The 16,943-nt window shown below is 32.7% G+C and overlaps 1 protein-coding gene across 1 annotated transcript in view; it reads left to right on the top strand.

Annotated features, from left to right (window-relative positions):
- Positions 1 to 16,047: 16,047 nt before the first annotated feature.
- Positions 16,048 to 16,943, top strand: part of HELRODRAFT_75487 (hypothetical protein) — a gene marked incomplete at both ends in the record, with an annotated part of 3,288 nt that continues 2,392 nt past the window's right edge. Inside the window, one exon of the mRNA XM_009015456.1 lies at positions 16,048 to 16,236. Within this exon, the coding sequence (XP_009013704.1) occupies positions 16,048 to 16,236 (189 nt within the window). The remainder of the gene's footprint in view (positions 16,237 to 16,943) is intronic.

Here is a 16,943-nt window from a genome sequence, read left to right as displayed (position 1 = left end):
CACAACATCAACAAAGACATCAACATCAACAACAACGACAACAACATCTACGTTTGCATGTGAAAGATAATTGAAAAGTCATGATGATCACTGTTCAAGTAGGTTCCTCCTGGTGACGATGATGATGACGACGATAATGGTGGTGATGATGATGATAGTAATGACGTTGATGAAGATGAAGACGATGACAATGACGATGAAAAAGATTATGATAAAGACGGTAATGATGATGGGGTCGTAAATTTTTGTTCAACTTCAAAAAAATTGTTTCATAGGACGACGATTGTTGAAAGCTTTTCAAACTATCCAAGTTTCTAAATGTTGAAATTAAATCGAAATTACAGCTGATGTCTTGGAAGGAGAAGAAAAAGAAGAAAAAGAGCGGGAAAAAGAGAGAAAGAGAGAGAGAGAGAGAGAGAGAAAGAGAGAGAGAGAGAGATAGAGAAGGAATCAAGGAAAAGAACTAAAAAAGCGTAAAGAAAAGGAAAAAGGAAGGAAGAAAAGAAAGAATGAGAAAGAAAAAATGAAATATTATGTGAATAAGCAAAAGAGAGGGAGAAGAAGAAGAAAAAAGAGTGAGCCAAAGAGAAAAAGTGAAGAAGAGAAAGAGAGAAGAAGAGAAAGAGAGAGGAAGAGAGAGGGAGAGAGGGAGAGAAAGAGAAAATGAGAAGAAAAAAAAATGTAAAAGAAACAAGAAAACGTTGAACATAGGCTGAAGTGAATTTGTTAAAACAACACGGTTAACATGAATAATGAATGAACGCATTCCTTATCAATGTTTGTGTGTTTGTATGTGTTTGTATGTGTGTGTAATGTGTGTGTGTGTGTATGTGTGTGTGTGTGATTGTTTCATTGTTGGCGTTTATGTATGTATGTGTGTTCCTATGTTTTATTGTAAGTTTGACTGTACGTAAGTTTGTTTATCTTTTTAGCTCTTGTGTTGTATTATTGCACGAGCGGAAATGATTTAATTGGAAAAATTGCTGTTTCTTGTTTTTTCTTGATGCTATCAACGATGACTGCGACGAAAACAAAGTTGATGTTACGGTACGTTCAAATGAATGAAACTCTTGATGCTATTTTAACGTCAGAGTCGTAATTAATCATTACATTAATCATTTATCATGATCGTATGATCGCCTCATCACATCATCTTATTATATTATCATTGTATCGCATCATGGAGATATCATTAAGTCACATTACAGTGCACTAACACTATCAAATTAGCACACAATCAAATCATAACTTCCTAACATCAGTATGTATGTAACTGTGACATCAACATAGCATCATTTAACTATGACAACGTACCGTCATCAAATTACCATTACATCGTCACATCACATTATCATAACATCATCAAATAAACATGTAAAATACCATTACATTATCATAACACCATGACGTCATCATGACATCATCACAATAACATCAGCACTGCGTAACCATACATGACATCATCGTTTATCATCTGTGGTTGAATTATTTTTTTTAGGTTAAGTTAATTTGTTTTGATTAAAACGATAACGATGTTTATGCTGCTAAAAATGATGGTGACGTGTGCGGTGACGTAACTGTGAATATGATGATGATGATGATGATAGTGATGATGACGACGATGACGATGATGATGATGATGATGACAGTGTAGATGATGATAGTAACATTCATAAATGTGATAATGATGATGATGACTATGCAGTTTATATTTTAATGTAATGTAATGGTTCCAAGAAATGTAACCAATGTAAGTATAATGAGATGACGAAGATGATGAGAATAATGATGATATCAAAAGATGATGATGACGATGATATCAAAAAATGATGAGGATACCATGAAATGATGATGATATTATAAAATGATGATGATATCAAGCAATAAAGATATCATTAAGTGATGATATTCAAAGATGATGTACCGAAAATGATTCCAAAGAATTTTTAAAATAATAAATTTTCATTGAAAAAACTATTATATGGAGAAGTATTAAAAAATTTATATTTGTAATAATAATGATGATGACATTAATGGTGATAGATTATTGTGATGACGAAGATGATGATGAAGATGAAGAAGATTGATAGTAATAATATTGATGATGATAATGCGTGAGTAAGATGGTGGTGATGACGATAAGGACGACGACGAGGATGATGATGATGAGTAAGAGAGTGATGATGATAATGATGAGAAAGATGATGACGACGATGAGTAAAATAAGGATGATGATGAAAAATATGATGACTACGACTACGACAACGATGATGATAACGATGATGAATGAGTGAGTGAGTGAGTGAGTGAGTGAGTGAATGAGTGAGTGGGTGAGTGAGATAGTGATGGTGTTAATTACGAGGCGGCGTTGGAATGATTAAATGATATTTGTCGCTGGAGAATCGCTTGGTGACAGCCGAGATGACGACGACGACAATGACGATGGCGACAGTGACGATGATGATAATGATGCTGCTGCTGAACTGATGATGATGATGAGGACAATGTTTCTATTCTCAAAAGTGATATAATAATGTTGATAATGTTGATGATATTCTTATCATTATGATAATCAATCATAATGATGACGAAAACAACGTTGATGATGATGATGATGATGGTGACGTTAGCACAACATTGCAATAACAATGTTTATGATGATATCAATTATGATGATGATGATAAAGAGATAATGACGATGACGACGACGACGATAATGATGATGATAGTAACGATGATAATGATTTTTATGTTGGAATGAAAAGAGGAAAAATCGTAAAAGCCGGGCTGCACAATGAATGTGTTATTATTTTCATTGGAAGTCTCCGTGTGATGATACATTCATAATTATTGTCATGCAAATGTCACTTGATATATAAATCTCTTTCTCTTTCACTCTTTCTTTCTCTCTTTCTTTCTCTCTCTATTTATCCCTCTCTCTCTCTTCCTCTTTTTTCCAATCTTTCTCTGTCTATATGCATTGGTGTTTTTGCGTGCAAGTTTTATTGCTACTATGCATATTTTGCCACCATTCTCTTCCAATACTTTGTAGCATTGTTATTTTCTTTATACGTTGCTAAAGAGATTCCTATTATTTTGCGAGTTTAAACATTTTTGTTGTTTGTATGTATGTGTATGTGTGTGTATGTATGTGTATATGTATGTTAGCGTGTGTGTGTAGGTGTATGTATGCATGTATTTATGTATTTGTCTGTATGTGTTTTTTGATAATTGTTTGTTTGTATGTGTTGTTTGTTTGATTGTTTGCGTGTGTTTGTTTGTTTGTTTATATGTTGGTTTGTATGTATTTGTTGACAAATGTTATTTTGTTCGATTACATTTATTTTTCACACAACGTTCGAAACATTCTTAGAAAAAACGGTAAGAAATTGTGTAACATGATTATTATTTTTCAATGAAATGGCAAAAAGGTATTGCACCGTATTTTTTGCTAGTATACTTAAAACATTTACATTATCAGCTCATTCCAGTTTTATTTATAATTCATTCTTACATAACATATCCATTCAATTCAATTCAATTCTATCTATTATTGCCTGTGACTCATTGAATGATTTTAAATTTTTTTTTAGCAAAAAATTGAAAGTTTTGCATGGGAATTGTTTGTTGTTTGGCGGTTGTATTTAAGTTACAAGTCGATTGATGGTTACTGCCTGAGCGTGTCTAGGCAATTTTTATTTATATATCTTCCTAAAAAACATTCCTAAAAAATTATGCTGAACATTTGTTATATTATCTCGTGGGGAGAAAAAAATCTAGAAAAAAGTGAAAGTGCTTTTTAAATTTTGTTGCCAGCAGAGAAAATAAATCTTTTAAAATATACTACCTGCCTTCCAACAACCAGCCATCCAACAAACTAAATGAACCTACTTATATCAACGCACAGAAACACACACACATACATATGCACAAACACACATACACAAATACGTAGATACATTTATTTACACATGAATTCGAACGTACATACATTCACACACATACACATATATACGTATACGCACATACTTACACTTACACATAAGGGCGTAAAAACACACACACACACACACACACACATCACACACGAACGTACATACTTAGAGGATTTGAGTGAATAATGTGATGAATGATTCAATGGTTTGTATTCTGTGTGTGTGTGTGTGTGTGTTTGTGTGTGTGTGTGTAGATGTGTGTGTTTGTGTGTACGCTCTTTATTTGCAAAAAATCTTTTTAATTTTTGTTCGTGGTGTTTGTTGGTATAACCATGTCACAACATATAAATTTAATTAGTAAGTTTTTTGTTTTTTTTACGCTAGCAGTAGATGTCTAATTGTTTTTTTGTTTTTTCAAAATCGTTTTTGTATATATAGGCATGCTTCAATAAAGTTGTTTGTGTCTGTGTTTGTTTGTTTGTTTGTGTGTGTGTGTGTATGTGTTTATGTGTATGTGTGTGTGTATGTTGATGTGTGTTTATATATATGTGTATATTTATATTGTCTAAGTCAATTTGTATTCATCTGATAATATGTATGCTCTTTTACGTACAATATCATACCGCTTGTGTGCATGTATTTATGTGCGTGTGAGTGTATATGTATGTGTGAGTGTGTACGTACGTATGTGTAGAGTGCGTGCGAATGTTTGCCTTTCTGTATGTGTGTGTTGTGTAAACATCACGAGTGAGTTTCTTTTTGTTGAAGAGCTGCAGATTAATTTACATACATTTCTTAACTACAAACACAAATACACATAATATATAAGCACAGTCAAAAATACACTTACACACATACATACACACATAAACACACATACATACACACAGACACACACACACACACACACACACACACACCCAATATACTTTGAGTATATATAAAAACATTTACAACACGCACATAATTAAAATACATAACATATAGCACATGACAATCTTGAATAGTTTTAATAAACAATTATATGTACTTTTCAACAATGTTTAACGTATACATACACACATAAATACAAATACATACACATACATACAAATAAAACTAATACAAATATGCACCTCTTTGTATGATTGCATAATAAGCATAACTTGCTTCGCTTCATATGATATGCATTCGTTATATCATCTCTAATTTAACTTTAGCACGTATGTATTTATTTGTTGCTTGTGTGTTTTTGTGAGTTTATTGTTTGTTTGTGTGTATGTATGTATGTGTTTGTGCGTGTGTGTGTATTTAGTCATGTGTGATGTGTTGCTTGTATGCAGGGGTGAATGGAATACATAGCAAATTAATGAGATGAGCACTGCTTATGTGGGTGTATTTATAATTCATAAATTGCATTCCAATTGTTTTTGATGCATTTAACTATGGACTTCAAAATAGTGAACTATTATATCGAAATTTATGATTCATCTAACAAAACACATGTGCACGCTCACACATGTCTTGTTGTAAAGACATTCGTGGACGTAAAAACCAAGCTATATTTTTAACACGCAGATCTTAAGTTATTTAATAATTAAATTACATTGCATAGACAGACACAAAAGGAAACACATACAACCTCACCAAAGCAGCACACAGTGGGCTTAGTAGAAATGTTATTTCCATAGCTCTCAAGAACGTTCACGATGAAACACACAACAGACACATTTGCACAAGAAATGACGCACTTCACTAACAAGTAATTAAACAAACAGACACACATACAAATTTATAAGATACGAATAGACAAGAATTCAATCATTCCCTAATTCGAATTTAAGCCACAAAACCGCCATTCAAAATTCATCAAGGTGCTCATGTGAATACAAAAACACCAAAATGCACATACAAGCAGGCATACACACAAACATATGCACACATACAAAGTCAATTACCAAGTTATGCACACATACAAATATACATACATACGAACAAACAAATAAACGTGCACACAAACATAAAATAAGTAAGCTTTTTCATAGCAGCAAACATCTTTTCAGGCAGTATAGAAGATCAATTGAGGCTTCCTTAGACGTGGCTGAAACATCCGCACATTTGTATATCGACAATTTCTATAATTAATATTTAAAAACGTATATAAAAATACAATAAATAAGTTTATATTATGTCTAATAAACTTATTTAAATTCAACCTTATAACTTTAGTAATAACCAATCAGTCACATATGTACATTCACATCAAAATAAAATATTGAACAATAAGTTGATCCCTCCATCAGCTAATCAAACATCTTTCTTATTGTAAAGTGTATAATACATTGTATTGTATGTGTGTATGTTTGTATGTATGCATTTCCAAAACTTCCACATATATACACATATATACAAACTATACACAAAAACTCCCAGCATGCCATATACTATCATCAACATCACCAACATTCCGTCAAACATTAGATTGTAAACAATAACTCGAATAACTCTACTCAGTAATACAAATATGTGAACGTATAAATCCAAAAAACTAAATAAACATACATACAAGCAATCCAAACATACACACTAATACATACAGACACATACAAACAAATACATACATACAGACACATATAGACAAATACATACATACAGACACATAGAGACACACACAAACCTACATACTTAGAGACAAAGCAGAAATTGATATACGGTAACAACAAGAACCATCGTGTGAGCACACATTTATGTATTATAGACTTTTCTATTTATAACTGTTATAAGGTGTAGTTTGTGTAGTTCTTCTGAAGAATGAATGTATTTAATATTGCATATTGATGTTGTGTTACTACACAGTACACACACACACACACACACACACACACATTCACACACACACAAACACTCACCACATCACACACACACACATACATACACAAACATGTACACACTGACAAACGAACAAACGCTATGTGTCAGTTTGCATGGATGTTTGTTTGTTTGTTTGTTTGCTTGTCTGTCTGTATTTATGCGTGGTGTGTGTGTTTAGTGGTTTTAAATGTGAGTTGCTTTTTAGGTGTTGTGTAATGTTCACTAGACAAGGAACGTTATTTCTTTTATATTTATTGTCTATTTTTTTGTCATCATCTTTTTATTATTAGAGCTAATGTTTTTATATCGTCTACCGAATACTATCAGCAGTCACTCACTTTATCACATTTTTTATTCATCCTCTTCATCATCTCCTCCATAATCATTCTTCTCTTTGTTGGCATTTTTATTGATACAGTTTTTATTTTTACCGCCATAATCATTGGAATCGCTATCAGATCATCATCTTCATCATCAACATCATCATCAACATCATCATCATTTTCATCATCATTTTTATCCTCCTCATCATCATCATCTTTATCTTCTTCATCATCTTCATCATCATCTTTGGTCACTCTGGCCTAATCATCCATCCAGCAGTTATAATGATGGTGATAATTATTGTTGTAACAAGCGTGTCAGCATGAAATTTATTATCTTGTTACAGGTAACATGATGTGGATCTTTTAATCATCATTATCGTCGTCGTCGTCATCATCATTCTCTTCATCATATTCATCATCGTCGTCATCATCGTCGTCGTCTTCATCATCTTCTTCATCCTCATCATCGTCATCATCGTCTTCATCATCGTCGTCGTCATCATCTTCATCATCATCATCGTCGTCATCATCATCTTTATCATCGTCATCATCTTCTTCATTTTCATTTTCACCATCATCATCTTCGTCTTCACTTACAACTCATCATCGTCATCATCATCTTCTCAGAAGTCATCTGACGTCATAGTCATCGTGAACATCATCCTCATTGTCACCAACGTAAACATCATCATCGTTGTACCCACTGACATAATCATCATCATCATCATCATCAAACATTTCTCCATCATAACGGTCGCAACAAAATTGTCATTAGCATCAACATCAATTCTGCAGCCTCCCATCATCATCATCTTCGTCATCATCTTCAACATCATCTTCATCATTATTTTATCGGTGTTTTTATCACCATTTCATCATAATCTTCTCATCATCTACGTCATCATCCTTTCACCTTCAAATCATCATCGTTATCGTCATTCATAATTGATGGCCGTGTTAGCAGCATTAAAATAAAAATACCACGTTTGCACACCTTTAATCATTCCAATGATCAATTACACATTGACCAGGTTCAAACGCATGACCGTCCTACTTATAATATAAATAGCACACACACACGTTAGCAGAGAAAAGTTGTGTAGCTAAATAAATGTGCGCCAGCCAGCACGCCAACAAATCACTAATGATTGAAAGGGCTTACCAATGCATTCACACTTCCACCAAAGGACATCACCGCGGCGACAGTCGCGTCATTGTGGCTGATGGTAGTCGTTGTCGCTGGTAGTTAGTTGTAGTCGTAGTCGTAAGTTGTAGTTTTTGTCGCTGGTTGTCGTAAGTGAAGTGATTACTAGATTAGGTTTGTCTAAAAAAAAGTTGGCTTGGTAAATCTACGTTTTTTAGTTATAGTTGCTACTGAGAAAAAATGCTACAACCCACCACCGACACACATTTGGAGTCGTAGTTGTTGTTGTTGTTGATGTTGTTGATGCCGTTTTAATTCGAGTTTATGAGTTGATGGGAGAGGTAGAACTGAGCAAAAAAAATCTGAAAATTTGTTTTTTGTGTTGTTGATGTTGTTTTTGTTGTTGTTGATGTTTTTGTTGTTGATGGTTTTGTTAATGTTGTTGATGTTTATTAGTTGTTGATTAATCTGTTGCTCTTAAATTGTTGTTACTTTTAAAATTATTCGTGTTGGCTGAACCATAATTCCCCACGTTATATTGTACGAGGCACTCTTAAAAATGTCAATGTTATAATCAAACCTTGATGAGGCCTTCGTTTGAAAATCATCCTCACCAATTCACCATTATAATAATTAATTCACCGTCATCATCATCATCATCATCATCACCATCATCACCACCACCATCATCACCATCATCATCATTATCATCATTTATCGCCACCCCCACCACCGCCGACACACCACCACCATCACTACTACCACCACCATCGTCGTCATCATCACTCCCAGCTAAGCGTGTAGGCATATAAGCGGATATAAACAAAATTACTGAAAGGAACCGTTGAAATTATTATCTAAACAAAATACTACCATTACTACTAACGCCAATTTTACTACCGCTCTTATTACTGCTGTTACTGCTGCTACTACTACTACTACTACTACCACTGATGATGATGATAATGATGATGATGATTACTGCTGTTACTGCTGCTACTACTACTACTACTACCACTGATGATGATGATAATGATGATGATGATTATGATGATGATGATGATGATGATGATGATTGAAGAGATGATGATTGATGGAGTTTGATTATGATCTTTGATAGATCACCAGATGACGGCGACGATGACGATGATGATGAAGATTATGGGGCAATGATGATGATGATGAAGATTATGGGGCAATGATGATGATGATGAAGATTACGGCGACGAAAATGATGATGATAATGATGATGATGATGATTACGATGATGATGATGATAATGATAACGATGATGATGATGATGATGATGATATTGTTGATGCTTATAATGTTGTTTTCATGAACGATGACAATGATGATGGCGACGAATGAAAGAAATATACATTGATGATGATGTTAAATATCATTTGCGATAGACTGTCAATATAATACTTGACAATATCCGCTACCATTCCGTCCAACTATAATTAAACAAACAACTTTACAATCAAACATTCAATCGTCAACAACAAAAACAACAACAACAACAACAATCGTCAACAACAACAACAACGTCATCATCAACATCAATGCATCACAACATTCAAATAAACAACGACAAACAACTTTGACGTAAATAAATAAAAAATCATAAAAAAAACACACAACCAACACATCAATAACATTAATAAAAACAACAACTTGAATGTAAATAATATACCTACACATTAACTTTTACAGTAATAACATTAACCTCAACAAAACATCTTTGAGTAAGTTCATTTAAACACATATACAAACATAAAAACGTACACACAGACACACACATATACGCACACAAAAACTTACACACGCACATACTCGCACACACACACGCATGCACATACACGCACACACAAACTGAGAGAAACACATATTTTACGCATATTATATTGCCCGGCTTGCTTACTCTCATTCATTCATTTTTTCTCCTGCCTTTCTCGATCTCTCCATCATTCGCTCACTTTACACTCCATCATAGATTTGTTTATTTATTGAAAGTGTCATCCTATTCCGGTTTGTCGTCGTCATCATCGTCACCATCATCATCGTCATCATCATCATCATCATCTTTATCATCATCGTCATCATCTTTATCATCATCGTCATCATCTTCACCATCTTTGTCGTTATCATATTATAACCATCATCGTCATCTTTATCATCATCATCGTCGTCATCATCGTTATCATCATCGTCGTCATCATTGTCTTCATCATTCCATCATTATCATTATCTTCATCTATTAGAACATCATCGTCAGTATTACATTGATAAGATTTAAATAGAAAGAACATTTTAACACAAATTTCAAAAATATTAGCATTAACAAAACAATATTAACAATAACAGCATAAATAACAACATTAACAACAACTAAATAATAACAACAATAATAATAACAACAAATGTATAAACAACAACAGCAACAACAACTACAACACCACCACCACCACCAACAACAACAACAACAACAGCAGAAACTTCAACCACAACAAGGAAATATAAACAACAACGCTATCATGTTTATTGTAATAAAATGTTATTCCTAATTCACTTCTATTTTTGCCGCTATTTTTACACTACTACTACTACTACTACTACTACTACTACTACGACTACTATTACACTACTATTACTACTACAACTACTACTACTACTATTACAACTAATACTACTACTACTAATGCTACTGCTATTATAAGCCATATAATGCAGAGAATTAATTTAATGTAATGATTAAAACAACTTAAAATCTTCAGTTTCAAAACCACCAACATCATCGCAAACATCATCACAATCACAGTCTCCATCATCATCATCACCATCTTTTTCATCATCATCTTCATCAACATCGTCATCACTACCAGAGCCATACAAACCAACGGTGTTAAACGGTTTAGTAAGACTGATGATGATGGTGATATATAGTTACTACGGATGTACCTAACTCAGCCTAAGCCGAATTTTGCTGAATTTAAAATCACAAATTCACACCAAAGATCTCCAGGAATAATTATTTGATATCCGGTTATGAATTATTTACTCGGTGCTAACTAAAATGCTGACAATGCATTGATGTTACAAAATTTATTAAAATTTTTTTTTAAGTGGCGTTTAATTTTGCTGAAGTTTAGGAGGAAATTATTGAAATAAATTAAATTCGACGAAAATTCTGCCAAAGTCAAGTTTTGGCCAAAGCCAGCAGTCGAAATTTGGTAGAGCTCTGATAATTACAACTCATACACTGTGCCTGGGACATCTATCTATTATTGTATCTAACAATTATTTCGGCTTCCGTTTCAAGTCCTTCATCATCATCACCAACATCTTTATCGTCGTCGTCGTCATCACTGTCATCATTATCATCATTTAATTACTATCATCATAACCATCTGGGTTGTTATCATTATTGTTATTATTATTATTATTGTTACTCTTTTCTGGTCCGTCATCGTCGTCCTCTTTGTCATCACAATCGTTTCATCATCAAAACTACTATTTTTTACCTCTACCATAATCATTATCACATTTATAATCATAACTAAACCTCTTATCATCACCATGTTAACCATCGAATCATCATCATCGTCATCATCGTCATCATCATTACTACAACCGTCGTCCTCTTCATCATCAGTCAATACAATTTCAAACATTTACATGAACATAATTAACATAAACAAGTTATTTAATGAATAAGCAGCTATCATCAACCGACATCATTGTATTAATTATCAACACCAATTTGTTAATTATAGCCATTATATACTTACTAATTATAATATTTGCGCTATATAAATGTTCAAATTGTTCTTTTTCTTCTTCTTCTTCTTCTTTTTCTTTTTCTTCTTCTTCTTCTTCTTTTTCTTTTTTTTCTTCTTGTTATAATTCAATGAGGATAATAGCTATATAATTTGTTGCTATTTTTATGCTTGTTGTGACATCGTTATGACATCATCATTATGACATCATCAACACTAGCATATCACGGGTAATTCATCATCTTTTGTACTCATTGCGTAAAATTCGTAATCATCGTCATCATTTGTGAGAGCATCAATATTAACATCACAATCATCATTATCGTCGTCATCATCTTATCATCATCATCATCATCATCGCATCTCCATCATCATCAAGACGAGGCCAGTAAAATACTATAGGATCACGTTTCAACCATTTTCGAGTTTTTTTTTGTTTTTGTTTTGCCTGCCTGGCTGGCAAAAAACAATTCAATAGTGCAAACAATATCTATACAATTATGTTTATATACAAACACACACACACACAAACACATATACCTACACACGCATTCACAGATAAACAAAGGTTGTTTATTTTTGCTTGATTTTGTTAAATGTGTAAATATATATAACATTCTTTATGTGCAACAGTGCTCATGCACGTTGTTGTTTGTTTGTTGGTTGTATATTGTTGTTTGTTGGTTGTATATTGTTGTTTGTTATTATGTAAGTTTGTAAAATGTTTTGTTGTTCTATTTTGTTTCTGCCATTCATTCGAAATATAATTCACTCTTTTCAAAGATAACCGGCCTTTCTGGATGCATATTAGCAGGCGAGAATATTAATGCCATAATGTTTGTGTTTAATGAAACTCATTTTATTCATCACTGATTTAATTTATTTAATTAATTTATTAATATTTAAAAATTTAAAGAACAAAAACACAAGCAACCTCAAAAATTCGCTGTAGAAAGAAGAGACAAAAACGAACGCTGAGAGATTTTTTTTTTCTTGATGATCAACGTTGGTCAGTTTTATTCATTCATTCGTTCAATCATTTATTTATTCATTCGTTCGTTCTTCGTTCGTTCAATCCTTCATTTATTTTTCATTCATTCGTTTGTTTGTTTGTTCGTTCAATCAATTCCTTCGTTCAATTGTCTTTTCTAATTTTTGCATTTTTTGTTTGTTTTTTTTGTTTATGTGATATTTGTTTGATTGTTTTTTTTAGTTTTGCATTTTTTTCGGATTTCAAAAATTTTAAAATAAAACGAATGCCTGGGAGGGCTGGATCTACATTGCTACGTTGCGCACAATAAGCACGCACTCACACGCACGCACACGCACACACACACACACACACATAGCAGACACGTGCAAGCATACTCGCATAACCGCATATGTATATATTTTATGTACATTCGAAACACACACACACACACACACACACATATATATATATATATATGTATATATACACATACCTACAAAGTGTTTATAGTAGGTAGGAAACACAGGCATGCAAACAAGCTTGTGAGCATATGAAAACATGAAAAGCATTGTGAAAAACACATGAGATGAACACGCACACATGATTGCATCAGTACATGATGCGAAATATATCAATCTGTATTTTTTCTAGTTAGACATCTCCAGTTTTTTGTTTTAATTAAATGTGTACCTGCCAGTTTTAATAATATTTTTAATTATTTGTGAGTAATTAAGGAAATGTGCGTGTATTTGTGAATGTTCTGTGGTTGTATATGTGTGTGTGTGTCTGTGCGTACGAGTGTGTTTGTGTCTGTGAATGTGCGTGTGTGTGCTTGTGTAGAAAATTTCAGAGCAATAATTTATTCGCAGGTCTTTTTCAGCGGTGAGTTATTTCGATAAGTAAGCTTGTTTGATGGTTAAAAATGCAAACGTTAAATTGCCGGAAGATCTATCAACCAAAATGTTTCTTAGTTGCTTTTACGTTGTTCGTTTGTATCTTTTGTATTGTTTACTGTATTGTATGTTGTCTTGTATGTTGTATTTTTGTGTAGTGTTTGTATGTTGTATTTTTGTGTAGTGTATTGGAAGTTGTATGATGTTTTATATTTACCGCATGTTGCATTGGTTGCTGTAATTATTTTTGTATTGTATGCGTATTTTGTAGGATGAATTGTATTGTATCGCATGTTGTAATTTATGTTTTATTTTATGTTATATTGTTTGTTTATATTTGTTGTATTGTGAATTTTATTGTATGATGTTTTGTTTTCTGTATATTTCAATTGAAAATTCATATGTTTGTAATTGTATAGTGTTTCTATCTGAATAGGTGATAAAATTTTATAAAAATACGTCTCGTTAAACAAGTAGTATATGTTTGTGCCTATGTTTACTCTTTACTGTTTTTGTTTATAATTATGATCGAATTTCTATGGATAGACATTGCTTTGTAAATAATTTTGTAATTTTACTGATTTGTCAAAACATGATTTGAAAAAAATTAATAGTGTCAACGAGTTTAGTTGTGAATATCGGACTCATCTTCTGTGTAAACATCGACCAACCAATTAACATTAATCTATTTATAGCGGCTCTTTTAGCTCTTTTAGATATGGATTTGTGTGTGCGTTCAAAGTATTTAAAATGTATGCGTGTGCGTGCGTATGTGTGTGTGTTTGTGTTGGTGTTTGTATGAGTGTATGTTCTGTTATTGGGCCAATTTTATATACTTGTATTTTCCTGTGTTTGTGGATGTAGGTGTGAAAATTGTTTATGAAAGAGATTGAGTGAATGTATGTGTGTGCGTATATATGTGCGTGTGCGTGTTTTCATGTTTGAATGTGCGTACACACACATACACACACACGCACACACACACAAATGTGTGATGTTATGCAACGCTTACGTGTAGTGTTGCTGATCTCTGGGAAGGTAGTTGTTAGGTTGTCGTCGTCGTTTATTGTTGTTGTTGATGCGATGTTGTTGTTGGAATTTTAGTTGATATTGTGATATTGTTGCTATGCAGGTTGTATTATATTATGTTGTTGTTGAATTGATGTGGTTGGTTTTTGTTGAATTGTATAAAGCTGTTGTCGGGTTAGTATATTTTTACATGGATGTTGTTGCTTTTTTAGTTTTTCTATATTTTGGTTGTTTTAATGCCAGATTTATGCGTTGGTTTTGCTTGAAAATTGTTTTAATTTTGCAGTTATGATTTTGCTGTGTGAATTTTCTATTGCATTGTGATACATTTTAAATAGGATTTTGATTGTTATATGTTTTCAAATGTAAAAATAACTTGCTGTTAATTTGCTGTTCTCTGTTTAATTTCAAAAAATTTCTATTATGATTTTTTAAAATAATTTTTTACTGGCCGTATTTTGTTTCGAGTTATTATTTGTCAAGCTTAAAACTGCAGATAGAAACTATTTTTAAATAATTTCCATATTACTTTTTTCATACAAAAAGACATCTACACAAATTCACGCATACTCCTACATACAAACAGATACTCATCCAAACGTATTCACACAGACATACACATATACGTATTCCCACATACATGCACGCATACACACACACACGCACACACACGTACATGTTCAAACATGCATATATATCCATACGAACGAATATCCGTTGCAGTAACGTTGAACGGACTTAGAAAATTACTTTTTTATGTTGCATCTCTTTTCCTCTGTCTTCTTTTTATTTCTTTTTTTATTCACTCTCTCTCTCTCTTATTTCTCGTTTTCTCTTTTTCTCCATTTCTTCTATCTTTTTCTTGTTCTTCCTCTTTTTTGTTTTTCTCTCTCTTATTTTTTTTCTCACAATATCTTTCTTTCCTTTAATTTTTCTTGTTTCTGCTTTCACATTCATTCCTCCACAATTTTAAAATTTTCATTGCGTTCTTTTTTTTTCAATCCATCTGAAAACGTCATCGCAAACGTCATCGTCGTCGTCCTCATCCTCGTCGTGAGTGTCTTCAGCACACTCCTGGTCCTCTTTCGCATCATCTTTTTATCTTAAAAATATGTATGTTTATTCATTTGGTGTATATTGTATGTATGTTTGTTTGTATGTATGAATGTTTGTTTGTCTGTATGAATGTTTGTTTGTTTGTCTGTATGAATGTTTGTTTGTTTGTCTGTATGAATGTTTGTTTGTTTGTCTGTATGAATGTTTGTTTGTTTGTCTGTATGAATGTTTGTTTGTTTGTCTTTCATGTGCGTGTGTGTATGATTGTCATTGCTTGGTGTGTTTGATTGTTTGATGTCATATATGTGAGTTGTATGTGTGCAAGTTGACGTTTAGAAGCAGACACATTTTTGATAGTTAATAAACAAGATATATTTATCTAAATTCTCAGACACACAGAAACACCCACACCAATAGACGCACATACAAAAACATGAACACACATACACACAAACGCACACGCACTTGGGAGTTCAAATTGTTCTCTTTTCACTTACCAAATTTCTTTAAGTTCATATTTTCTGTAAGGATGAACGTATTTTATAAGCCTACCAGACTGCAAGAATTTGTATACTTTAATGATACTAATGATATAATATTCCAAGTTTTTTAATTACTATTATGTTCACACACACACACACACACCACACACACATACACACACACCACACACACATACATACACATACACACAATACATACATACATACACAGACACACATACATACTTACCTACATGCATACAAACATACATACATACAAACAAACAAACATACATGCATACATATATACATACATACATACATACATACATACATACATACATACATACATACATACATACATGCATGCATACATACATAGATACATGCAGACCTACGACTTGTGATAGTTTATTGTGAAACATGATTGCACTGCTCCTGCTCCAGCATTCATAGCCATGTTGATATTAATT

Source organism: Helobdella robusta, assembly GCF_000326865.2.
Source record: "Helobdella robusta unplaced genomic scaffold HELROscaffold_16, whole genome shotgun sequence".
Taxonomy (NCBI): Eukaryota; Metazoa; Annelida; class Clitellata; order Rhynchobdellida; family Glossiphoniidae; genus Helobdella; species Helobdella robusta.
The sequence above is the reverse complement of the archived record's forward strand: the minus strand, read 5'-3'. Positions and strand labels throughout refer to the sequence as shown.